This window comes from Elephas maximus, chromosome 1, assembly GCF_024166365.1.
Source record: "Elephas maximus indicus isolate mEleMax1 chromosome 1, mEleMax1 primary haplotype, whole genome shotgun sequence".
In the NCBI taxonomy this organism is placed as follows: domain Eukaryota; kingdom Metazoa; phylum Chordata; class Mammalia; order Proboscidea; family Elephantidae; genus Elephas; species Elephas maximus.
In genome coordinates, this window is record NC_064819.1 from 95,341,660 (window position 1) to 95,368,531 (window position 26,872).

Genomic DNA, 26,872 nt, shown 5'->3' on the forward strand with positions numbered 1-26,872 from the left:
TGAACTCATGATGCTTCTAGCCTCCTTTCAAGGAGGAGCTCCTCTTTCTGGCCACAGGTTTTGAGATTGGCTAGGTCACCTCATGGAGCCCTGGTGGTATAGCAGTTAAGAGGTTGGCTGCTATCCAAAAGGTCAGCAGTTCGAATCAACCAGCCACTCCTTAGAAACCCTATGGGGGCAGGTCTACTGTGTCCTATAGGGTCACTATGAGTCAGAATCAACCTGACGGCAATGGTGTCAGTCATCTCACAATTTGTTCCTTTCATCCTGGAGTAGTTTTCTGCCTCTGCCCAGTTAAGGAAGCTCAGAGTACAGATAAGTCATAAACATGTTTAATTTTGAAAAAAGCTCTATGGTCAGTTAAATGGGTTCACTGTGTATCTCTTGAGCAGTCTCTGGGGGGAATAGAAACAGAAAACTCCATGGGGTCTGTGTAGACACAGCTGGCAGCACACACGGCAGAAGCTCCTGCGTCAGTGCAGGAACCAGAGTAACAGCCAGGTCTCTGGGGCAGGGGTCACAGGAGGTGACCTGGCAGCTGTGCCAGAACCACTGCAGGATTCAGATCTCACAGGCGGACCAAGCAGACACAGGCAGCTGGGATTCTGAGCAAGGCAAGGCAGGCATTACAGGACAACAAGAAGCAATCCTAGTCAAAACATCCTCAGGAGTCAGTGCAGGAGCCCTGCAGAGGAGAGAGGGAGAGTGATGAGAACACGGTTCCCTAAAGGACACACGCCCTCTGACCCCCCTTCAGCGTCCCTGCAGCACCAGGGCGTATCATCAACACCTGCCCCAATATCTATGTAACCGGGAAACCTTTAACTGATTTAACTTTAACTGTGAACACAGAAGGAGATGTGCTGGAGGTGGGGGTGGGGGGCAGCTCTTACACCTCTGAAGAATATGAATTGTTTCAATCTGTTAGGAAACTGGATAATAACACATTTTCTGTTCACCACCAGTAGCCTCTTTCAGCCACTGGGAAATGCCTACAGGGCAGGAGCCATCAATATGCAGCGCAGATTGGGCATCACCCCAGTGTTTAGCACCCAAGACAGGGCTCTGGATCCAAGTATCATTAAAAAAACAAGTCACCAAAGTTTTGACCTGGTTCTAAGGACCAACATCAGGAGCTTCTTATAGAAACTGGGTAAACTTCTAACTCTGGATCCCTGTAGCAGGGAACCATGAACCCAGACCACTGAGCCCAGGCATGCTCTCCTCATGCCCTTCCCTCTTATACCTGCTCCCCGCCCCACACTGGGTCACAGCAGACTTGTTACCTGTTGGTGGAGGCCCACGAGGTCCTATAAAAGAAAGTTACAGAGAAAGGTCTTGTTACAAAAAAAAAAGATTCTCTCACTCACCCCAAATGATATTGGGGAGTAATATTCTCTCCCCCACCCATTTACCACAAGGTATTAACTACATTAAGCTAAAATCCTTAAAGTGAACAAAGCTGTCGCTAGAAGGAACCTGAAGCTCTGGCCCTCCTTTTAATGAAGGAAGATTTTAGCAGGAGCCAGTGAGACAATGATGAACTGGAAGGAATTCCTGGGTTAAACTCCACCAGTCAGCTTTGTGTTAAAGCTAACTTGGCTTCTCCATCTCCCTCCACCACCCAGCCCAGCTTCTTTCCTTTCAGGGTCAACAACAAGAGTTACACCTAAGGCAGAGGCCTCCCTGAACAAAGGGCCTCAGGCACAGCCCATCTTCCTGATTCCCCCTCAGAGCTCCTTACCCTTCTGGCTCCTGTGATGGATGATAAGGCCCAGCCCCAGGAAGACCAGCCCTAGCACAAAGCCTCCGACACCACTCAGCATCTTGCTCTGGGCAGATTCAGACTGTGCCCCTGGGAAGCAGAAGCCTGAGTGTCAATGTTTGCCCTCACATCCCATAGTGACCCATTTGGGAAGTAAAAAAAAAGACAACGGTACAGGAGATGGAGGTGCCAAAAGAGCCTAGTTTTCCATTGTGACCACACTTAGGAAAGGGAAGGACCCAGTCTCCATGGATCCTTGACACAGTGGGGGTAACAGAAAAGGAGGGAAGCAAATCTTGGCTCCTCAGGGACACATCCATAACCTTAGATCCTAAGATCCCAACAACCACCATAAAGAGTCAATCCCCCAGCATTATCAGGGCCGGGATCTAGGACCACAGTATGTACCTGGAAAGGCAGTGATATCACGATTCTCTGGATGCCCTTGCTGGGGGTAAGAGATGCTCTAATCTCCTGTGATTCCCAGCTCAGTAGTGCCATCAGGGATAAGGGAGGGGATGGGATGGGCCAGAGGGGATATCTCACGGGTCCCACAGTGAAAGGAAACAAACTGCCTCTTACGCCACTCCACCACAATGGGGCTCTGCAGGCTGGGGTGCTCTACGTGGCAGGTGTAGACATCTTCACGCTGCGGAGTCATTTCCAGCATCACAAGGATCTGGAAGGTCCAGTCCCCATTCCTAATAAGGGGAGTGGACACAACGCCAGCCGTCTCCTCCTGGTCATTCCGAAACCACCGGACTTTGACTTGGCCTGGATAGAAATCTGTCACTGTGCAGACCAGCAGGTTGTGGTGGTTTATGGTCTCTGTCCTGGCTGGAGAGATGGTCACTTCAGGCGCCACTGAGGGAAGTAACAGACAGAAAAAAGCACAGTGAGTGAGCTGTGAGACCACACAGCCAGTCTCTCCATGGGGATAAGACTTTCACTGGAACCAGAGGAGAAAGATTCCTGTATTCCAAGTCTTGGATTAGAATCTGAGGTCCTCCACTTATTAGCTCCATAGCAAGCATTAGTCAGTTTATTTTTCAGAGTCAGAAGAGATAATAATAATCATTCTATGGCAGTTACTATGTTGATAAAATTGAAGCACTTTAGAATTATAAGTTTCTATAGTACACAGGCTAATATCCATACAATTAAAAATAATAACCATAATTAACCTGGACTCTTGCTTCCATGCCTATTGAGGTCCCCGGGTGGTACAAGCAGTTTGCAATCGGCTGCTAAACTAAAGGTTAGTGGGTCGAACCCACCCAGTACAGCCACAAAAGAAAGGTCTGCTGATCTGCTTCTGTAAAGACGATACCCAAGAAGCCCCTATGGAGCAGTTCTACTCCGTAACACACAGGGTCGCCATGAGTTGAAACTGATTTGACAGCAACAGGTTTAGTTTTTGGGTTTATTGAAGGCCATCATCAGGGTTGTTTCTGGTAAATCACTCTAGGATTGTGACACTGTTTTCTGTTAGTCCCACTGCTCCCCACAGTAGAGAAAATGCAACAGCCTAGAAGTACTCCGCTGCTAACTAAAAGGCTGAACCCACCCAGCGGCTCCACTGGAGAAAGACCTAGCCATCTGCTTCCATAAACATTACAGCCAAGAGAACCCTGTGGGGCAGGTCTGGTCTGTCATACAGGGTTGCTATAAATTGAAAACAATTCCACAGCAGCCAACAGCAACAGTAAGACTCTCATCTGCTGGTGTGAGACCATCAACACTGGCCATGGCCCCATGAATAGTACCATGGACTGACAATTAAGGATGTATCCACATTTCTAGTCGGCTCAACAGGAGCACAACGCTGACCACCACATCCTTCCACAAAGCAATGCTTCTCAAGCAGGCTCTATTCTGTAATTCTCAGCCTGTAGTAAGAAAAAAATTCGGGAACAAGAACATATGTGTTGCCAGTCAACACTGCATCCCTCTCAACTTTCAATTTAACCTTAGCTCAAATGTCCTTCTATGGTGAACTCCCACAAAAAAATTATATTATGAAATATATTGTGAACTCCCACAAAAAAATTATATTATGAAATCCATAAAGTTCATCTCCACATCGGAAATGCCACCTACACTGTATTTTATTTGTTCATTGATTTATTTATTTGACGAGCCTTAGGGATTCAAAGGTAACGATAGACCATGGTCTCTGCTTTTGCAGAACTTGAGATCTAGTGACACAGACAGACATACGAATGTGTTATTTCAAAAGTTTAGATGTTTTGAAGAAAAAGTTGGGGAGCTTTGAAAACAAATAACACTGATAAAACATTATGCTTGTCCATGCCTTGAATCCTTTATCTTCTCAGATTGCTGTTCGTTATCAAATATGACACACCTTTCCCTGCCTATTTTACATACCCTATTCTTTAATCTCTCGCAAACCATTTTTATTGTACCTCTTTTAGTCCCATGGTATGAAAAAAAAACCCACTGCTGTTGCATCAAATCCAACTCATAGCAACCCTATAGGACAGAGTAGAACTGCCAGAATTCAAAGACTGTAAATCTTTAAGAAAACAGACTGCCACCTTTCTCCTGCGGAGCAGCTGGTGGATTTGAACCGCTGACCTTTCAGTTAGCAGCCGAGCGCTTTAACCACGGGGCCACCAGGACTCCTTATTGATGTGAAAATATAGTAAATATTTAATGTATAGTTAATTTACTTGGTGCTAGAGTATGCTCTCTAATTTTTTTTTTTAATTCAAGTGAGTTTAATTATTAGCCACCTACCTATTCTACCCTCTCGTTGTCAAGAATCACTTCGTTGTTCTGAAATCAGAAAATATTCTGTCACTCTTGCAAAGGTTGGCCTGGGTTAATGAGAATGTAATGTGAGAAATCATGGCTGCCTATATGGACTCCTATTGCCTGTTCCCCTTAAACAGATTGGGAGTGAAAATAGAGGACACAAGTTCAAAAGAAAAATGTTAAGATAATTTGTATGGAAAAGAAGTGAAATAGCAAAAAGATAAGTACTAGGTGGCGTTAGGATGTGGGCCAGAAAAAAGCAAGAGAGTGTTATGTACCAATATTACCATCCCTAAGTGGTGATACTAATCCCAGCTCACAAGGCAGTTGTGAAAATAAATGACATAATATAGATGGTGTTTAGTAAGATCTACAAAGAGTTACTTATTAAATGGGGGTGCTTATCTTTCAGAATTTCTAACTTTCAGGTAAATGGTGATGTTGGGGGGAGAGCAGGGAGTCTCAGGCCAAGGAAAATCTGTAATAATTTTTATGCAATAATTTAATTGTTTAGATTTTTTTACTCCAAAGCTTCAGTTCGTTCAATTATGCCATCCATTGGAGATTTTCAAAGAAAGTAAAAATCTGTTTTATAACACCTCTCAAGGGCTATTTTTATTAAGCAAAGCCTTTTTTGCCCTAGACTGTATATTCACTAATTTTAATTATTCAAATCCACATCAGTAAGAGTTTGTTTTAAAATGTAAAACATAAAGCAAAATCGGAGCCCTGGTGGCACCGCGGTTAAGTGCTCAGCTGCTGACCAAAAAGTCGGCAGTGTGAATCCACCAGCCTCTCCTTGGAAACCTACGGGGCTGTTCCACTCTGTCCTACAGGGTCGCTATGAGTGCGAAGCGACTCGAGGGCGACGTGTGAACTACCAGGCAGGCTGGGATCAGATGGACAGACCTCGCCCTCCTCTGCAGGTAATGCTCACGGGTTGCTGAGGTCCTCCACCCTCCTCTCAGTAAGCCCCCCTCCCCGTGGGACCTGCCCGCCTTCCTGTCCCCCGAGGGGCCTGGGAACCTGGGTCCGAGGGTTCCCCCCCCCCGCCCCCCCACCGGGCCGGATCTCCACTCGCTCCCTCAGTCTTGCGGCTCCAGGAGACTCGACCCCCGGCCCAGGGTGGGTCCCGCGAGGGCAGAGAGGCGCTCACCCCGCCGCTGCACCGTGAAGCTCTCATCATTCCGGTAGTTGTGTCTGCACACTATGTCCGCCTCGGCCCGTTTCCGCTCCAGGACGTCCTTCTGGCTGTTCCAGTACTCGGCGGCCGGCCGCCCCAGCGGCGTCAGCGCCACGTGCTCCCCCACGTCGCTGTCGAAGCGCACGATCTCCTCCCGGTTATAGATGTATCTGACCACAAGCCGCACCCGCTCCGTCCCGTTGGTGAAGTAGCAGAGGCCCTTAAACTGGACCACGAAATCCTCTGCGGGGAATCACCGGCGGGTCAGTCAAGCCTCAGCCCAGCCTCGGACTGACGCCCCAAGGCACCAGCCATGGTGCCAGGGCAGCCATTGTCGGGGCCTTGGCCAGTTTGCGTGAACCTAAAACGGGGCCCCCGCAACCTCGGGTCCCCGCCTGGAAGAGACTTGGGCACCGCCTCCTACCTGGTACCAAACCCAATCAAGCCCTGCACCTCCAGAACCCCGGGTCCTCAGGGCTGTTATCCCGCTCCACTCCCCCTTCTCCTTCCCACCCCCCCGCTTCCCCGCTCCCTCCCCCCCGTTCCCCTCCCCCGCTCCCCAACCTAACCCCCCCCACGTCCCACCCGCCCAACTTTGAAGACTTCCAGAATCTGCCTTCAAATAGGGAGATTCCCTAAGAGCAAGCACTGGGATCCGGATTCCCTACCTGAACCTATAACTGAATAAAAAGGGCAGACAGGTTTATTTCTATTGTCTCTGTACTTAGAGGAATCAGAACATTCTCGCATGAAATCCCATTTTCCGTACAACTCTAGGAAACCTCAAAGGTAAACAAGTATCCACATAAGCCAGAGAGTTCTAGACAATGAAGAGGCAGACAAAGAGAAAGGTCTAGAATTTAACATTAAGCTTGTCCTTGTCCTGCCAAGCACATTCTTCTGATCCCTGGTCATACTGCCTTCTTTCCCAGGCCTTGGTTTACTCTGGGTTTCTTCCACCCCCACCCAACCACAGTGTAAGGTTCCTTCACTCCCAGTGTGGTCAGAAGGGACAGAGACTCTCTTCCAGAAAGGTACATTTTATTCATGGGAAGAGCACAAGCTTTGGAAATAAACTGAAATCCAATTAAGCTGTGCCAGTTACTAGCTTGGGCAGGTTACTTAATAGTGTATCCACATCAAGTATAATTGTGTAACAAAGAGTCATACTACCTACACACAGAGGTGTGAGGAAGACTGAGGGAGAATTTATATGCAGATGCTAATCCTGAGTCTGAAATGAGTGGTTATTCAATAACTATTACTTCCCTTCTTTATGGTCTATTTTTGTCTAAATTCAATCCACCATCAACTCCAATCTCTGATTCCCACTCAAGTCTCTATTTGACCATAAGACAGTGAAACCTGAAGATGACTCCCTGTCTGTGGTAACCCAGTCGACTTCACTCAGATACCAAGAGTTTGCCTCCATGAACACTACACTGCTAGTCAGGAATGTGGACTCCTTTTCCTCAAATACTGACACTACAGACCATTATTGCCCTTCATTACCCAACCCATAATCTTGGGGAACTCTGAAATGACAAATCCTGCTGTCTCTTCTTTGGAGAAATCATACTGCAAAAAAATAGCCTCATGTCCACATTGTGCTGTCACTGGTATACGTACACACTTTGTCTCCTTCTTCCCATTATAATATCTCCAGGCTTGATCCCCTGGGATGGGGAATGTCCTCAGGTCATTATTAAAACGTGGAAATAAGAATATAGAATATTATAGGGATTGCAACTAAAGTCGAATAACAATATGTGTATAAATTTTTGTGTGAGAAATTAACTTAAGCTGTGAACTTTCACCAAAAGCACAATAAATAAATAAAAAGAATGTAGAATAACCCTCTTTCCCAAAAATAAGAAATACATAATAAAAGGCTATGTTCTCAAATCATAGAGATCACTAACTTCACACTCGATCCCAAAGGTCCCTCAGAGCCTGTTCTCCACAGTGGTGGCCCTGGAGAGCAGCTGCCCTGCACTTACCTGGAGAGTCTCTGCCCTCAGTCATTGGGGTGCTCAGCATCAGCATGACCATCGCAGCTGCTGTCCAAAGGCCTCTGGGGGTGTGCAGAGCCATCTTCTCACACATAACTGAGAACAAGGGAAAATGAGTAATGGCAGTCAACACAGCTCACACCTAAGGGATCTGATGGTACCCACCTCAGAGAGTAAAGACCTATGAATGTTTCCATGCATGTTAGGATTGGAGAGTCACTAGCAAAGGAGCCAATCAGGACTGGATCCGAAGTACCTCATCTGTCTCTGGGCAGACACTCTCCACCATGGTTCTCAAACCAGTGCCTGGCACTGTGTCTTCATCAATGTGCACTGGATGAAAGAAACCGTGAGGTAAAGAGTTTCTCTCAGTTACAGAAAATGCCTATATGGATCTGGAGGTTGAATATCTTAGGCGTTTAAGTAACCAAAATGGAAGAGCAATTCAAGAGTAGATATCTCTGTGATATTTATTTAAACCATCTTTTTCTTATATGTGGGATTTAGTATGGAAAAATAAGTGGGGACCACATTTTAGGGCAGAGAAGATTATTGTCATAGAGATATCCACTGCTCTTATCTTAGACACTCTGAGCGGCCTTAAGTTGTGGTGGGAAGAGCAGCTCTTGCAGGGAAATGGAATCAGCTGCAGTTGCACCACTATGTGCTTTATGATAGTCCCCCTCCATCCCTCCCTTCCTCCCTCCCTCGTGCTATTTCCTGTATTTTAGGTTCTTTTTAAATAGAAGACAGGATCTAAAAGCAGAGAATAAGGAGTTTACCAGGTAAAAAGGAATCAGGAAGAAGCAACAAGTTTAATTAGTGGCACATGAAGATATTGATTTATTCTAATAATCCATACTAGGTACTTTTTTTTTTTTTTTTACATAGCTCTACAGCTCCAAGGACAAGCAAAACTTGTCACCTGGCTTCCACCAACAGTGGTGTATGCAGGATCAAGGTAACCCCAGCATGAGGAGGGTCTCCCTTGGTGCAATGGAACCATAAAGGAGGAACACCAAACTCAATCTGAGAATGGGGCTGGAGGCAGGGAAAAATGATCAGAGAAGGACCTTCAGCCCCCACCCCAGGATCTCCTTAACAGAGGCCTCTGCCTACCCACCCCTCCTCCCCACCCCACCCCACCCCACCCTACCCCACCCCTGCCCTCTTGTACACAGCTCTGTTCTGGAGCTGTGCAGTGTAGGCTGCCTCAGACCTGGGGATTACCCAGCCTCAGAGGCCTCTTCACACAGACTTTTCAACTACCAACAAATGTGTCAGCTAGGAATCCTTTTTCTAATTGGCTAAAATCTCATCTGCCCAGCTCTAGTTTGGGTTTCTACCAGCTGCTTCCACCTGACCCAGCATTCTCTAGAGTTCTCTACACTGTCCACATCAGGGCTACATTACTCAGGGCAGCCACTGCTAGGCTGGCCTGAGAGGAAGCGACTCGGACAAACATCCTGATTCAGGGGCGTCTCACCTGAATCACCTGCTGGGCCCCTGTGAAGGCAAGGTGTTCAGGACCAGGCAATGTGTGTCCCATGCAGAGACATAAGTAAAATGAAAGAAAGAAAAAAGATATGAGCAGAAATCAATAAAACTGGTAACAGAAAAAAAAAAGAGAGAGAGAAAATCAGTAAAGCAAAAGCTGTTTCTTTGAAAAGATCAATTAAATTGATGAACCTCTAGCAAGACTGACAAAGGCAAACAGAAGACAAAAATTACCTATATCAGGAATGAAACAGGTGATGATATCACTGCAATTCCTCCTCATATCAAAAAATAAGGGAATATGTAAAGGGCAACTGCAGCAGTTACCATACCATATACAATTCTGCAACAATGGCATTAACAACCAAAAATTTGTGAGTGGTCACAGAGGTAGATAGGCATGCCGTATAGCTGTGGGAGGGTGCATTGGAGGATATGCACGTGCATATATAGGTATAAAATAGCTGTGGGCATTTGTGTATACTTATTTATATGTGCTGCTATATATGTTCATAAATACAATAGAGCACAGAGGGGCACAGTTATGTAAACTTCTTAGACATATCCAAACATCTCATGGGACTGAGTTACTGGGCTTCAAGGCTAAAGACCATAGTCTTGGAGGACATTTAGATCGATTGGTGTAAGATATAGTTCATAAAGATAGTGTTCTACATGCTAATGTGGTAAGTAGTGTGAGGGGTCTTAAAAGCTTGGGTATAGTCATCTAAGATACAACTGTTGGTCTCTCCTGTCTGAAGCAAAGGACAGTGAAGGAAACTAAAGACTCAAAGAAGCAACTAGTCCAAAACACTAATGGCCCATGTGAACCACAACCTCCTCTAGACTGAGGCAAGAAGAACTAGGTGGTGGCCAGCTACTACTACTGATTGCTCTGATCGGGCACACAGTAGAAAGTCCCCATTAGGATGGGAGAAAAAGGCAGAAAAAAATATCGAATTCTTAAGAAAGGCCAGGCTTCCTGGAGTGGTAGAGACTGAAGGAACCCCCAAGACTATTCTGTGTATTACCCTTTTAGCCTGGAAGCAAAGCCACTCCCGGAGGTCACCATTCAGCCAAATAATAGATTGGCCTATAATATAAACATTAACACCCTCGAGGAATCTGCTCCTTAGAACACTCCACTATACTAGACCGAACAGGCAATATTTGCCCAGAAGCAAAGATGAGAAGGTAAAGAAAGACAGGAAAACTGGAGGGATGGAAATGGAAAGCCAGAGTAGAAATGGGGAGAGTGCTGATACATTGCAGGGACAACAACCAATGTCAGGGAACAATTTGTGTATGAAGTGTTGAGTGGGAAACTTATTTGCTGTGTAAATTTTCACCTGTACCTCAATAAAAAGTAAAATAAATAAGAGAATATAGCGAACAACTCTATACACATAAATTTGATAACTTAGATGAAACAGATTGCTCAAAATATATAAACTACCACAACTCTCCCAGTATAAAATAGATAATTTGAATGAACCTATTATTATTATAGAAGGAGCCCTGGAGACCCAACGGTTAAGCACTCGGCTGCTAACCCAGAGGTCGGAGATTTGAACCTAAGAGCGGCTCTGCAGGAGAAAAGACCTGATGAAATGCTTTCATGAATATTACAGCCTAGGGCACCCTATGGGACAGTTCTACTCTGTCCTATAGCTTCACTATCCATCAGAATCAACTCATCAGCACACAACAGCAACAAGAAGAAGTTAATTATTATGAAATTGAATTTGTAATTAAAAACTCTCCAAAAAGAAATCTCCAGGGCCAGGTGTCTTTACTGAAGAGTTCTACCAAATGTTTATATAAAAATTAACACCAATTCTACACAATCTCCACAAAAATACAAGAGGAGGAAACACTTTTCAAATGGTTTTATGAAGCCTGTGTTATCTGATACAAAAACCAGACAATGACGGTACAAAATAAAATTGCAGACTAATATCCCTCATGAATATAGATGCAAAAACCTTTAAAAAAATACTAGAAAACAGAATTTAGCAATATATTAAAAAAATTATAATCATGACTAAGTAGAATTTTTTCCAGGTTGGTTAAATATACAAAAATTAATCAATGTAATCCAACATATTAATAAGCAAAAAAGAAAAATGACACCATTATATCAATGATGCATAAAAGCATAGAGGGAAATTTCCTCAACCTGATAAACTACAAAAATCCTGTAGGTAACATCAGATTTAACAACTAAAAGTTGTAGCCAGTGAAACAATGCAGGAAAAGGAAATGATACATACAGGTGATGAAAAAGGAGAAATAAAACCACTCACATTTGTAATTGTCTATAAAGAAATTCCCAACAAATTTACTGGAAATTAAAAAAAAAAAAATCCAAGAACCAGTAGGCAAGTTAAGCAAGGTTTCAGAATAGAAGATTAACTTCCAAAAATCAATTGTACTTCTACACACTAGCAATGAACACATGGAAACCAGAATTTAAAATACAATAAGATTTAATAATTGGTACTTCCCCCAAAAGTAAATACTTTGACGTAAGTATAGCAAAACAAGCATAGGATTTGTATGCTGAAAACTACAAAATACTGAAAGCACTGATGAAAAGAAATAAAAAACTAAAACCAAACCAGACCCACTGCCGTAGAGTAGATTCCAACTCATAGCAACCCTATAGGACAGAGTAGAACTGCCTCATCGGGTTTTCAAGGAGTGGCTAGTGGATTCAAATTGCCAACCTTCTGGCTAGCAGCCCAACTCTTAACCATTGTGCCACTAAGTCTCCTAAAGAAATCAAAGAAGATCTAAAAAAAAAAAGGGAGAGACATACCATGTCCATGAATTGGAGGACTCAACATAGTAAAAATGTCAATTCTACCAAAATTGGTATATGCAGTTTTAACACAATTCCTACCATATTTTTTTTTACCAAAATCCCAGAAAAAAAATTGTAGATATACGCAAGATTATTTTCGAATTTATAGCAAAAGGCAAAGGAACTAAAATAGCTAAAACAATCTTGAAAAAGAAAAAAGGGAGAGGAAACAATCTACCTGATTTCAAGATTTATTATCTAGGTACAGCCCTCTCTCATTATTGGTTCCAGGACCCACGCAGATACCAAAAGGCATGGAGGCTCAAGTCCCTTATACAAAATGGCATAGTATTTGCATGTAACCTACACACAGGCTTCTGGATACTATAAATCACCTCTAAACGAAACCAAACCCTTTGCCGATGAGTCCACTTCAAATCATAGAGGCCCTATGCAACAGAGTAGAACGGCCCCATAGAGTTTCCAAAGAGCAGCTTGTAGATTCAAACTGCAGATGTTTTGTTTAGCGGCCAAGCTCATAACCACTGCACAACCAGGGCTCCAAAACATCTATATAGATGACTAATAATACCTAATACAATGCAAATGCCATGTAAACAGTTGTTTCATCACAATTGAAGACTTGCTCTGGAAGGTTATGTAGTGCTGCTATAACAGAAATACCACAAGTGAATAGCTTTAACAAACAGAAGTTTATTGTCTCACAGTCTAGGAGGCTAGAAGTCCAAATTCAGGGCGTCAGCTCCAGGGGAGGCTTTCTCTCTCTGTCAGCTCTGAAGGAAGATCCTTGTCATCAGTCTTTCTGTGATCAAAGAGCTTAGTGCAGGAACCTCAGGTCCAAAGAACATGCTCTGTTCCTGGCATTGTTTTTTTGGTGATATGAGGTCCCCATGTCTCTCTGCTCACTTTTCTCTTTTATATCTCAAAAGAGGTTGGCTTAAAACACAGTCTAATCTTGTAGATTGAGTCCTGCATCATTAACACAAGTGCCATTAATCCCATCTCATTAACATAGAGATAGGGTTTACAACAAATAGGAAAATCACATCAGATTACAAAATGGCAATCACACAATACTGGGAATCACGGCCTAGCCAAATTGATACGCATATTTTGGGGGAACACGATTGAATTAATGACAGTAGCCTTTCTCTTCTTTGAGTTTCTGGAGCTCTTCTGTGCACAACGATGCAACCTGGGCATCCACCTGTGCTCACTTGCCCATGATCTTGAAGTTCTCGAGGCTAGAGCTCTTGCCTTCCAGAGCTAGTCAGCCATCCTTTACTAACCTGAAACTCTTTCCCCTCACTGTCCTCAACCCCTCTCACGCTATGCTTGGAGGCATTGTTTTGACCACTTCATTGCTTTTTAGGAGCCATTTTCCCACTGAAATAAAGGGTACACACAAGTAGCAAGCAAACGGAATGCAAGGTGAACAATGCTCAAACAACAGCACTGGAGAGAGACTGAGGGCCTGTAAGATGGCAAGAGGCTACAGCAGGGGATGCCTGGACATCACTTTATTCGTATGGATTTAGCTAGTGCTCAGCGCACAGAAAATTCAAGTTTTGTGTTTTGGAATTTTCTTTTTTGAATGTTTTCAATCTGTGGTTTGTTAAATCCACGAATGAACCCACAAGTACAGAGGGCAACTGTATATTAATCAAGATCAGGTGATATTGGCAGAGGGATTAAAATATATATCAATAAAACAGAAAAGGAAACCTGAAAATAGATTCACACAGAATGGCCAACTGATTTTTGACAAAGGAGCAAAAACAATTAAATAGAAAGGACAATGTTTTCTACAAATGGTTATGTAGCAATTGGATATGCACAGGCCAAAAAAAAAAGGAACCTTGATCTAAACCTAATTCCTTATACAAAAACTAAGTCAAAATGGATTAAAAATTTAAAGGTAAAACATAAAATTATAAAACTTTTAGATGGAAACAGAAAATAATCTTCAGGATCTAGGGTTTGGTGAACACTCCTTAAATATGATGTGAAAAGCACAATTCATAAAATAAAAATCAATGAATTAGACTTCATTAAGATTAAAGACTTTTCCTCTGAAAAAGACCGTGTTAACAGGATGGAAAAAGCATGTTGCAGACTAGGGGAAAATATTTACAAAGCAGGTATTCCACAAAGGACTAGTAAAAATAATAAAATAGTGGCAATATGAAATATTGACAAAAATGCAAAGAAATTGGACTTCTCATGCATTGCTGGTAGAAATGTGAAATGTTATACCCACTCTGGAAAATAATTTGACACTTTCTTAAAAAACTAACTTACTACCTGACCCAACAGTCACACTTCTAGCCATCAATCCCTGAGCAATGAAAACTTAGTGTACACAAAAGTCCGTACCTGATTGTTCATAGCTTTATTTCAATAGGCAAAAAGTGAAAACAACTAATATGCCCTACAATAGACAATTGGTTAAACAAGCTTGGTACATCCATCCCATGGAATACAACTTAGCAATGAAAAATGAATGACTTAAGGATGCAAGCAACTCTTTGGATAGAACTCAAAGGCATTATGTTGAGTGATAAAGCCAATATCAAGAGCTCACAGACTGTATGATCACCTTTAAGCAGCATTCTCAAAATGACAAATATTATATAAGTGGAGTGAAAATTAGTTGTTGCCAGGGTTTAGGAATGGTGAGGAAGAGGGTAGTGGGTGTGAATCTAAAGGGGTAGCACAAGGGTGATATCTGTGGTGACGGAATAGTTCTGTATCTTGATTGCAGTGGTGGTTACACAAACGTACATATATGATAAAATCGCATAGGACCAAACACACACACAGTTTTGATGTTGTTGTTGTTGGGTGCTGTCCAGTCAGTTCCGACTCACAGCGACCCTATGCACAACAGAATGAAACATTGCCCAGTCCCACGCCATCCTCACAATCGTTGTTATGCTTGAGCTCTTTGTTGCAGCCACTGAGTCGATCCACCTCATTGAGGGTCTTTCTCTTTTCCGCTGACCCTGTACTCTGCAAGCATGATGTCCTTCTCCAGGGACTGGTCCCTCCTGACACGTCCAAAGTATGCAAGACGCAGTCTCACCATCCTTGCTTGCGTCTAAGGAGCATTCTGGCTATACTTCTAAGACAGATTTGATCGTTCCTTTGGAAGTACATGGTATACTCAATATTCTTCGCCAACACCACAATTCAAAGGCATTAACTCTTCTTCGGTCTTCCTTATTCATTGTCCAGCTTTCACATGCATATGATGTGATTGAAAATACCATGGCTTGGGTCAGGCACACCTTAGTCTTCAAGGTGACATCTTTGCTCTTCAGCATTTGAAAGAGGCCCTTTCCAGCAGATTAACCCAATGCAATGTGTCTTTTGATTTTTTGACTGCTGCTTCCGTGGCTGGTGATTGTGGATCCAAGTAAAATGAAATCCTTGACAACTTCAACCTTTTCTCTGTGATAAACAGATGTTGCTCATTGGTTCAGTTGTGAGGATTTTTGTTTTCTCTATGTTGAGCTGCAAACCATACTGAAGGCTGTGGTCTTTGATCTTCCTTAGTTAGTGCTTCAAGTCCTCTTCACTTGCAGCAAGCAAGATTGTGGCATCTGCATAATGCAGGTTGTTGATGAGTCTTCCTCCAATCCTGATGCCCCTTTCTTCTTCATATAGTCCAGCTTCTCAGATTATTTGCTCAGCATACAGATTGAATAGGTATAGTGAAAGAATACAACCCTGATGCACACGTTTCCTGACTTTAAACTAAACAGTATCCCCTTGTTCTGTCTCTTGATCTATGTAAAGGTTCCTCATGAGCACAATTAAGTGTTCTGGAATTCCCATTGTTCCCAGTGTTCTCCATAATTTTGTTACAATCCACACAGTCGAATGCCTTTGCATAGTCAATAAAACACAAGTAAACATCCTTCTGGTATTCTCTGCTTTCACCCAGGATCCATCTGACATCAGCAATGATATCCCTGGTTCCACATCCTCTTCTGAAACCAGCCTGAATTTCTGGCAGTTTCCTGTCGATATACTGCTACAGCCATTTTTGAATGATTTTCAGCAGAATTTTACTTGCGTGCGCTATTAATGATATTGTTCTATAATTTCCACATTCGGTTGGATCACCTTTCTTGGGAATAGGCATAAATATGGATCTCTTCCAGTCAGTTGGCCAGGAAGCTCTCTTCCATATTTCTTGCCATAGATGAGTGAACACCTCCAGCACTGCATCTGTTTGTTGAAACATCTCAATTGATATTCCATCAATTCCTGGAGCCTTCAGAGCACCTTTGACTTCTTCCTTCAGTGCCATCGGTTCCTGATCATATGCCACCTCTTGAAATAGATAAACATCAACTAATTCTTTTTAGTATAATGACTCTGTGTGTTCCCTCCTTCTTCTTTTGATGCTTTCTGCGTCGTTTAATATTTTCCCCATAGAATCCTTCACCGGTGCAACTCGTGGCTTGAAATTTTTCTTCAGTTCTTTCAGCTTAAGAAATGCCGAGCGTTTCTTCCCTTTCGGTTTTCCATCTCCAGCTCTTTGCACATGCCATTATAATACTTTACTTTGTCTTCTCGAGACGCCCTTTGAAATCTTCTGTTCAGTTCTTTTACTTCATCAATTCTTCCTTTTGCTTTAGCTGCTCGATGCTCAAGAGCAAGTTTGAGTCTCCTCTGACATCCATCTTGGTCTTTTCTTTCTTCCCGTCTTTTCAGTGACCTCTTCCTTTCTTCATGGATGATGTCTTTGTTGCCATTCAACAACTCCTCTGATCTTCGATCACTAGTGTTCAATGCCTCAAATCTATTTTCACATGGTCTCTGAATTCAGGTGGGATATACTCAAGGTCATGTTTTGACTCTCATGGACTTGCTCTGATTTTGTTCAGTTTCAGCTTGAACTTGCATATGAGCAATTGATGGTCTGTTCCACAGTCGGCCCCTGGCCTTGTTCTGACTGATGATATTGAGCTTTTCTGTAGTCTCTTTCCACATATGTAGTCAATTTGATTTCTGTGTGTTCCATCTGGTGAGGTCCTTGTGTATAGTCACCGTTTATATTGGTGAAAGAAGGTACTTGCAATGAAGAAGTCATTGGTCTTGCAAAATTCTATCAATCTCTGCCATTGTTTCTATCACCAAGGCCATATTTTCCAACTACTGATCCTTCTTCTTCGTTTCCAATTTTCGCATTCCAATCTCCAGGAATTATCAATGCATCCTGACTGGATGTTTGATCAATTTCAGACTGCAGCAGCTGATAAAAATCTTCTATTTCTTCATCTTTGGCCCTAGTGGTTGGTCAGTAATTTGAATAATAGTTGTATTGACTGGTCTTTCTTGTAGGTGTATGGATATTATCCTATCACTGACAGCGTTGTACTTCAGGATAGATCTCGAAATGTTCTTTTTGATGATGAATGCAACACCATTCCTCTTCAAGTTGTCATTCCTAGCATAGTAGATTATATGATTCTCTGATTCAAAATGGCCTTTACCAGTCCATTTCACCTCACTAATGCCTAGGATATACATGTTTATGCGTTCCATTTCATTTTTTAAAATGATTTTTATTGTGCTTTAAGTGAAAGTTTACAAATCAAGTCAGTCACATATAAGGTTATATACACCTTCCTCCATATTCCCACTTACTCTCCCACTAATGAGTCAGCCTGCTCCCTCCTTCCAGACTCTCCTTTTGTGAAGGTTTTGCCAGTTTCTAACCCTCTCTACCCTCCTATCTCCCCCCGAAACAGGAGATACCAACACAGTCTCAAGTGTCCACCTGATACAAGTAGCTCACTCTTCGTCAGCATCTCTCACCAATCCATTGTCTAGTCCCTTCCATGTCTGATGAGTTGTCTTGGGGAAAGGTTCCTGTCCTGGGCCAACAGAAGCTTTGGGGACCATGACCACCGGGATTCCTCTAGTCTCAGTCAGACCATTAAGTCTGGTCTTTTTATGAGAATTTGAGCTCTGCATCCCACTATTCTCCTGCTCCCTCAGGGGTTCTCTGTTGTGCTCCCTGTCAGCACAGTCATCGGTTGTGGCCGGGCACCATCTAGTTCTTTTGGTCTCAGGATGATGTAAGTCTCTGGTTCATGGGGCCCTTTCTGTCTCTTGGGCTCATACTTATCGTGTGACCTTGGTGTTCTTCATTCTTCTTTGATCTAGGTGGGTTGAGACCAATTGATGCATCTTAGACAGCTGCTTGTTAGCATTTAAGACCCCAGATGCCACATTTCAAAGTGGGATGCAGAATGTTTTCATAATAGAATTATTTTGGCAATTGACTTTGAAGTCCCCTTAAGCCATAGTCCCCAAACCCCCGCCCTTGCTCCGCTGACCTTTGAAGCATTCAGTTTATCCCAGAAACTTCTTTGCTTTTGGTCCAGTCCAGTTGAGCTGACCTTCCGTGTATTGAGTATTGTCCTTCCCTGCACCTAAAGTAGTTCTTATCTACTAACTAATCAGTAAATAACCCTCTCCCACCCTCCCTCCCTCCCCCACTCATAACCACAAAAGTATGTGTTCTTCTCAGTTTATACTATTTCTCAAGATCTTATAATAGTGGTCTTATACAATATTTGTCCTTTTGTCTCTGACTGATTTCACTCAGCATAATGACTTCCAGGTTCCTCCATGTTATGAAATGTTTCACAGATTCGTCACTGTTCTTTTTCAATGCATAGTATTCCATTGTGTGAATATACCATAATTTATTTAACCATTCATCCATTGATGGACACCTTGGTTGCTTCCAGCTTTTTGCTATTGTAAACAGAGCTGCAATAAACATGGGTGTGCATATATCTGTTTCTGTGAAGGCTCTTATTTCTCTAGGGTATATTCCGAGGAGTGGGATTTCTGGATTGTATGGTAGTTCTATTTCTAACTTTTTAAGAAAACGCCAGATAGATTTCCGAAGTGGTTGTACCATTTTGCATTCCCACCAGCAGTGTATAAGAGTTCCAATCTCTCCGCAGGCTCTCCAACATTTATTATTTTGTGTTTTTTGGATTAATGCCAGCCTTGTTGGAGTGAGATGGAACCTCATTGTAGTTTTAATTTGCATTTCTCTAATGGCTAATGATCGAGAGCATTTTCTCATGTATCTGTTAGCTGCCTGAATATCTTCTTTAGTGAAGTGCGTGTTCATATCCCTTGCCGAATTTTTGATTGGGTTGTTTGTCTTTTTGTGGTTGAGTTTTGACAGAATCATATAGATTTTAGAGATCAGGCGCTGGTTGGAGATGTCATAGCTGAAAATTCTTTCCCAGTCTGTAGGTGGTCTTTTTACTCTTTTGGTGAAGTCTTTAGATGAGCATAGGTGTTTGATTTTTAGGAGCTCCCAGTTATCTGGTTTCTCTTCATCATTTTTGGTAATGTTTTGTATTCTGCTTATGCCTTGTATTAGGGCTCCTAACATTGTCCCTATTTTTTCTTCCGTGATCTTTATCGTTTTAGTCTTTATGTTTAGGTCTTTGATCCACTTGGAGTTAGTTTTTGTGCATGGTGTGAGGTATGGGTCCTGTTTCATTTTTCTGCAAATGGATATCCAGTTATGCCAGCACGATTTGTTAAAAAGACTATCTTTTCCCCATTTAACTGACACTGGGCCTTTGTCAAATATCAGCTGCTCATATGTGGATGGATTTATATCTGGGTTCTCAATTCTGTCCCATTGGTCTACGTGCCTGTTGTTGTACCAGTTCCAGGCTGTTTTGACTACTGTGGCTGTATAATATGTTCTAAAATCAGGTAGAGTGAGGCCTCCCACTTTCTTCTTCTTTTTCAGTAATGCTTTGCTTATCCGGGGCTTCTTTCCCTTCCATATGAAGTTGGTGATTTATTTCTTCATCACATTAAAAAATGTCATTGGAATTTGGATCGGAAGTGCATTGTATGTATAGATGGCTTTTGGTAGAATAGACGTTTTTACTATGTTAAGTCTTCCTATCCATGAGCAAGGTATGTTTTTCCACTTATGTAGGTCCTTTTTAGTTTCTTGCACTAGTACTTTGTAGTTTTCTTTGTATAGGTCTTCTACATGTTTGGTAAGATTTATTCCTAAGTATTTTATCTTCTTGGGGTCTACTGTGAATGGTATTGATTGGGTGATTTCCTCTTCGATGTTCTTTTTGTTGATGTAGAGGAATCCAAGTGATTTTTGTATGTTTATCTTATAACCTGAGACTCTGCCAAACTCTTCTATTAGTTTCAGTAGTTTTCTGGAGGATTCCTAAGGGTTTTCTGTGTATAAGATCATGTCATCTGCAAATAGAGATTATTTTACTTCCTCCTTGTCAATCCGGATGCCCTTTATTTCTTTGTCTAGCCTAATTGCTCTGGCTAGGACCTCTAGCACAATGTTGAATAAGAGCGGTGATAATGGGCATCCTTGTCTGGTTCCCGTTCTCAAGGGAAATGCTTTCAGGCTCTCTCCATTTAGGGTGATGTCAGCTGTTGGCTTTGTATAGATGTCCTTTATTATGTTGAGGAATTTTCCTTCTATTCCTATTTTGCTGAGAGTTTTTATCATAAATGGGTGTTGGACTTTGACAAATGCCTTTTCTGCATCAATTGATAAGATCATGTGGTTTTTGTCTTTTGTTTTATTTATATAGTGGATTACATTAATGGTTTTTCTAATGTTAAACCAGCCTTGCATACCTGGTATAAATCCCACGTGGTCTTGTGCGTCAGGGTTGTATTCTTTCAAAATATCTATTCAATCTGTATGTTGAGCAAATAATCCAAGAAGCTGGAGTATATGAAGAAGAACGAGGTATCAGGATTGGAGGAAGACTCATTAACAACCTGCATTATGCAGATGACACAACCTTGCTTACTGAAAGTGAAGAGGGCTTGAAGCACTTACTAATGAAGATCAAAGACCACAGCCTTCAGTATGGATTGCACCTCCACATAAAGAAAACAAAAATCCTCACAACTGGACCAATGAGCAGCATCATGATAAAGGGAGAAAAGATTGAAGTTGTCAAGGATTTCATTTTACTTGGATCCACAATCAACAGCCATGGAAGCAGCAGTCAAGAAATCAAAAGATGCATCGCATTGGTTACATCTGCTGTGTAGGACCTCTTCAAAGTGTTGAAGAGCAAAGATGTCACCTGGAAGACATATCAGTTGTTGAATTCTATTGGCTAGAATTTTGTTGAGGATTTTTGCGTCTATGTTCATGAGGGATTTAGGCCTGTAATTTTCTTTTTTTGTGGTGTCTTTACCTTTTTTTTTTTTTTACCTGGTTTTGGTATCAGGGATATGGTGGCTTCATAGAATGAGTTAGGTAGTATTCCGTCATTCTCTATGCTTTGAAATACCTTTAGTAGTAGTGGTGTTAACTCTTCTCTGAAAGTTTGGTAGAACTCTGCAGTGAAGCCGTCCGGGCCAGCGCTTTTTTTTGTTGGGAGTTTTTTGATTACCGTTTCAATCTCTTTTTTTGTTATGGGTCTATTTAGTTGTTCTACTTCTGATTGTGTTAGTTTAGGTAGGTAGTGTTTTTCTAGGAATTCATCCATTTCTTCTAGGTTTGCAAGTTTGTTAGAGTACAATTTTCATAATAATCTGATATGATTCTTTTAATTTCAGTTGAGTCTGTTGTGATGTGGCCCATCTCCTTTCTTATTCGGGTTATTTGTTTCCTTTCCTGTATTTTTTTAGTCAGTCTGGCCAATGGTTTATCAATTTTGTTAATTTTTTCAAAGAACCAGCTTTTGGCTTTGTTAATTCTTTCAATTGTTTTTCTGTTCTCTAATTCATTTATTTCAGCTCTAATTTTTATTATTTGTTTTCTTCTGATGTCTGATGGATTCTTTTGTTGCTCGCTTTCTATTTGTTCAAGTTGTAGGGACAGTTCTCTCATTTGGGCTCTTTCTTCTTTATGTGTGTGTGTATTTATCGATATAAATTGATCTCTGAGCAGTGCTTTTGCTGTGTCCCAGAGGTTTTGAAAGGAAGTGCTTTCATTCTCATTGCATTCTATGAATTTCTTTATTCCCTCCTTAATGTCTTCTATAACCCAGTCTTTTTTCAGCTATAACCCAGTCTTTTTTCAGCAGGGTATTTTTCAGTTTCCAAGTATTTGATTTCTTTTCTCTAATTTTTCTGTTATTGATTTCCACTTTTATGGCCTTGTGGTCTGAGAAGATACTTTGTAATATTTTGATGTTTTGGATTCTGCAAAGGTTTGTTTTATGACCTAATATGTGATCTATTCTAGAGAATGTTCCATGTGCGCTAGAGAAAAAAGTATACTTTGCAGCTGTTGGGTGGAGTGTTCTGTAAAAGTCTATGAGGTCAAGTTGGTTGATTGTAGCAATTAGGTCTTCCGTGTCTCTATTAAGCTTCTTACTGGAAGTCCTGTCCTTCTCCGAAAGTGGTGTGTTGAAGTTTCCTACTATAATTGTGGAGATGTCTATCTCACTTTTCAGTTCTGTTAAAATTTGTTTTATGTATCTTGCAGTCCTGTCATTGGATGCATAAATATTTAATATGGTTATATCTTCCTGGTCAATTGTCCCTTTTATCCTTGTGTAGTGTTCTTCTTTATCCTTTGTGGTGGATTTATGTTTAAAGTCTATTTTGTCAGAAATTAATATTGCTACTCCTGCTCTTTTTTGCTTGTTGTTTGCTTGATATATTTTTTTCCCATCCTTTGAGTTTTAGTTTGTTTGTGTTTCTAAGTCTAAGGTGTGTCTCCTGTAGGCAGCATATAGACGGATCGTGTTTCTTTATCCAGTCTGAGACTCTCTGTCTCTTTATTCGTGCATTTAGTCCGTTTACGTTCAGCGTAATTATAAATAAGTATGTGTTTAGTGCTGTCATTTTGATGCCTTTTTATGTGTGTTGTTGACAATTTCATTTTTCCACTTACTTTTTTGTGCTGAGATGTTTCTCTTTGTAAATTGTGTGTTCCTCATTTTCATGGTAGTTGACTTTATGTTTGCTGAGTTGTTGTTTTTCTTGGTTTTTATTTTGAGTTATGGAGTTGTTATACCTCTTTGTGGTTACCTTAATATTTACCCCTATTTTTCTCAGTAAAAACCTAACTTGTATTGTCCTATGTTGCCTTGTTTCCCTCTCCATATGGCAGTTCTATGTCTCCTGTATTTAGTCCCTCTTTTTGATTCTTGTTATCTTTTACATATTGACTTCAATGATTCCCTGTTTTGAGCGTTTTTTTCTTTTCGAAATTAATCTTAATTTGTTTTTGTGATTTCCCTATTTGAGTTGATATCAGGATGTTCTGTTCTGTGACCTTGTGTTGTGCTGGTATCTGATATTATTGATTTTCTGACCAAACAATTTCCTTTAGTATTTCTTGTAGCTTTGGATTGGTTTTTGCAAATTCTCTAAGCTTGTGTTTATCTGTAAATGTTTTAATTTCACCTTCATATTTGAGAGAGAGTTTTGCTGGATATATGATCCTTGGCTGGCAGTTTTTCTCCTTCAGTGCTCTGTATATGTCATCCCATTGCCTTCTTGACTGCATGGTTTCTGCTGAGTAGTCTGAACTTATTGATTCTCCATTGTAGGAGACCTTTCTTTTCTCCCTGGCTGCTTTTAAAATTTTCTCTTTATCTTTAGTTTTGGCAAGTTTGATGATAATATGTCTTGGTGATTTTCTTTTTGATCAATCTTTTATGGGGTTCAATGAGCATCTTGGATAGATATCCTTTCATTTTTCATGATGTCAGGGAAGTTTTCTGCCAACAGATCTTCAACTATTCTCTCTGTATTTTCTGTTATCCCTCCCTGTTCTGGGGCTCCATTTACATGCAAGTTGTTCTTGATAGAGTCCCACATGATTCTTAGGGTTTGTTCATTTTTTTTAATTCTTTTATCTGATTTTTTTCAGCTATATTGGTGTCAATTCCCTGGTCCTCCAGATCCCCCACTCTGCGTTCCAATTGCTCGAGTCTGCTCCTCTGACTTCCTATTGAGTTGTCTAATTCTGTAATTTTACTGTTAAACATTTGGATTTCTGAATGCTGTCTCTCTATGGATTCTTGCAGCTTATCAATTTTTCCACTATGTTCTTGAATAATCTTTTTGATTTCTTCAACTGTTTTATCAGTGTGTTCCTTGGCTTTTTCTGTAGATTGCCTTATTTCATTTCTGAGGTCATCCCTGATGTCTTGAAGCATTCTGTAAATTAGTTTTTTTATATTCTGCATCTGGCAATTCCAGGATTGTATCTTCATTTGGGAAAGATTTTGATTCTTTAGTTTGGGGAGTCGTAGAAGCAATCATGGTCTGCCTCTTTATGTGGTTTGATATCGACTGCTGTCTCTGAGCCATCTCTAAGATATCGTAGTGATTTATTTTATATTTGCTCGCTGAGTTTTATCTTGTTTTGTTTTCTTTCAGTCTATGTAGATGGGCTACTAGATTGCTCTGTCTTGATTGTTGTAGCCCTTAAATCACTTGTGTCCTATTACCAGCTGGTTTGGGCTATTACCAGATATATAAGCCTAAGAGTCCAATCACTATTCTTGAGTAGAATCTGATTTTGGGTGATCAAGTGTGTGGTGCAGACTGTCACCTATCCACCTAGAGAAGTAGTGGTGATAGTTGTGAGCACCAGATTCTAGTAGCAGCAGGGGTTCACACTCCAGGGGGGGCAGATGCTGACAGGCTTCTCCCAAGTGCCAGTGAGGTAGGTGTGTCTCTATTCCTAAGACACTTTGGTGGATGGACTCTGCAGCTGTACCTTGGGCCCCCAGTGCAAGTACCTCTACAGATTGGTAGGTGTCATCCTCCTTAGACCCCTAAAGCAGGAGGCTAGATGGTCTGGGGGGAGCTTCAGCCCTCAGTTCCCTGTTGTGGGTCAGTGAGGGCTCTGTTGAATATACACAGGTATCAGGCTGGGGAAACTTGTCTTTCCAGTAATGCGCTAAAACGATTACAGCCAGATCCCTATCAGAATTGCCTTTGCATTATAATAGCCACCCTGTTCCCTGTAGGGATGAAAGCCCAAGACTGTGGATCACATATGCTTGGCTGGAGCTGGTTCTGTATTTTTAGTCCAATTAGGGAAGGATTTTTGGTCCCTGGGTTTTTTGTAGCTGCTTCTCTCAGGCCAGGAGAATGGGTTAGGAAAAGACTAAAAAAACGAAAAACCACAGCACACTTCACTGTCTGGCTCAGGAAATTCCAATGTTAATGAAGCCGCCTGGGAAGAGGAGGGGAGGGATCAGATAAATAGGAGAGAGTAGCACCCCGGAATATAGACAAAGTTACTTATCTTGTTTGGTGATGACTGTTTTATCTGAGATTCCCGAGGAGTGTGTAGCCTGTGTGCGTTGGCTGGGTCGAGATTGCCCCCGTGGGTCAGGCCCATGTCCCGTGCTTGTGCTGTCTCAGAAGCCGTGGTCAGTTCCTCCGCTCCCAGTCCAAAGCCCAGCACCAAGGTTCCCCAGCTGGGACACCACACTCCAGGCTCCAAAACCAGTCGCTGTCTCCCTGTGACTTCTCCTCCTGTCAGCCACGACACTGTGCTGCCTGCATGCACTGGCTGGGCTTCCCCTGAGGTCACTTCTTGGGCTAGGGCTGCGTCCCATGTTTGCGCCATCTCAGGATGCCGTGCTCAGCTTCCCTGCACCCAATCCAAAGCCCAGGAACAAGGTTTCCTGACTGGGATGCTGGCTCCAGACTCCTAAAGCAGTCTTTGCTTCCCCATGGTTGTTCGTTCTATGTCTCTGTCACTCAGGTCAGCTCTTTAGATTTGTGTTTGATGGTCAGGGTTCGTAGATTGTCATGTATGTAATCGATTCACTTGTTTTTCTGAGTCCTTATTGCAAGAGGGATCCGAGGTAGCTTCTACCTAGTCAGCCATCTTGGCCGCACCTTCCTCCATTTCATTTTTGACCATTTCCAATTTTCTTAGATTCATACTTCCTACATTTCAGGTTCTGATTATTAATGGCTGTTTGCAGCTGTTTCTTCTCATTTTGAGTTATGCCACATCAGCAAATGAAGGTCCCGAAAGCTTTTCTCCATTCACGTCATTAAGGTCAACTGTACTTTGCGGGGGGGGGGGGGCAGCTATTCCCCAGTCGTCTTTTGGGTGCCTTCCAACCTGGGGGGCTCATCTTCCAGCACTGTAACAGACAATGTTCAGCTGCTATTCATAAGGTTTTCACTGGCTAATGCTTTTCAGAAGTAGACTGCCGGGTCCTTCTTCCTAGTCTGTCTTAGTCTGGAAGCTCAGCTGAAACCTGCCCTCCGTGGGTGACCCTGCTGGTATCTGAATACTGGTGGCATAGCTTCCAGCATCACAGCAATGCACAAGCTGACAAACTGACAGACACGTGGGGGGTAGTTTTGATATTGTACTGTAATTAACTAAGAAGAACTGATGGGGGCAAATGAGGGAAGAGAATATAGGAGCTCACTGTCCTATCTTTACAACTTCCTGTGACTCTGTAATTATTTCAAAATGAGATTATTGAAAAATTTTTAACTCTATATAATACCAAATAGAAATGATCCTAAGTGAAACATAAAGAGAAAAAAGAGTGGGAAAAACCTAGACTAGCATCCAAGAGCTGTGGTAATATATCAAGTGGATTAACATATGTTTGCCTTCAGAAGTTTTACATCACCTTCATTTTCAATTTTTTTTTTTAACTCTTCTTTATCCTTGTGTTTCACTCTGAGAAATTTTTATTGACCTATTTGAAATTCATTGATTATTTCCTTGGCCTCATCAAGGTGGCTGAATAGCTTGTCAAAAGCATTCTTAATTTCTGTTAATGTATTTTATTTCTAGCATT

At 41.8% G+C, this 26,872-nt stretch overlaps 2 protein-coding genes across 5 annotated transcripts in view; both read right to left on the reverse strand.

Annotated features, from left to right (window-relative positions):
* Positions 1-26,872, reverse strand: part of LOC126078851 (HLA class II histocompatibility antigen, DQ beta 1 chain-like) — a 215,417-nt gene that overhangs the window by 110,785 nt on the left and 77,760 nt on the right. The window contains exon 6 of one of the 4 annotated variants that reach the window (XM_049889670.1): positions 317-685. The exons of 2 other annotated variants lie outside the window; for them this stretch is intronic. In XM_049889670.1, the coding sequence (XP_049745627.1) occupies positions 672-685 (14 nt within the window). In that variant the 3' untranslated portion in view covers positions 317-671. Of the gene's footprint in view, positions 1-316; positions 686-2,056; positions 2,307-26,872 lie in introns of those variants that run through there. One more of the 4 variants, XM_049889696.1, reaches the window with a different exon arrangement.
* LOC126078840 (HLA class II histocompatibility antigen, DQ beta 1 chain-like) lies at positions 317-7,913 on the reverse strand. Its single transcript, XM_049889661.1, has 6 exons — positions 7,727-7,913; positions 5,700-5,969; positions 2,348-2,629; positions 1,745-1,855; positions 1,287-1,310; positions 317-685 (listed from the first exon to the last, which is right to left on the reverse strand). Exons 1-6 carry the CDS (start codon positions 7,830-7,832, stop codon positions 672-674), a joined length of 807 nt encoding a protein of 268 aa, XP_049745618.1. The 5' UTR covers positions 7,833-7,913; the 3' UTR covers positions 317-671.

Coding starts and splice junctions, on each gene's coding strand:
- LOC126078840 (XM_049889661.1), bottom strand. CDS start 7,832: ATGTGTGAGAAGATGGCTCTGCACACCCCCAGAGGCCTTTGGACAGCA. Junction 5,970..7,726: donor TGAGGGCAGAGACTCTCCAG/GTAAGTGCAGGG, acceptor GATTCCCCGCAG/AGGATTTCGTGGTCCAGTTT. Junction 2,630..5,699: donor CTTCACGGTGCAGCGGCGGG/GTGAGCGCCTCT, acceptor TACTTCCCTCAG/TGGCGCCTGAAGTGACCATC.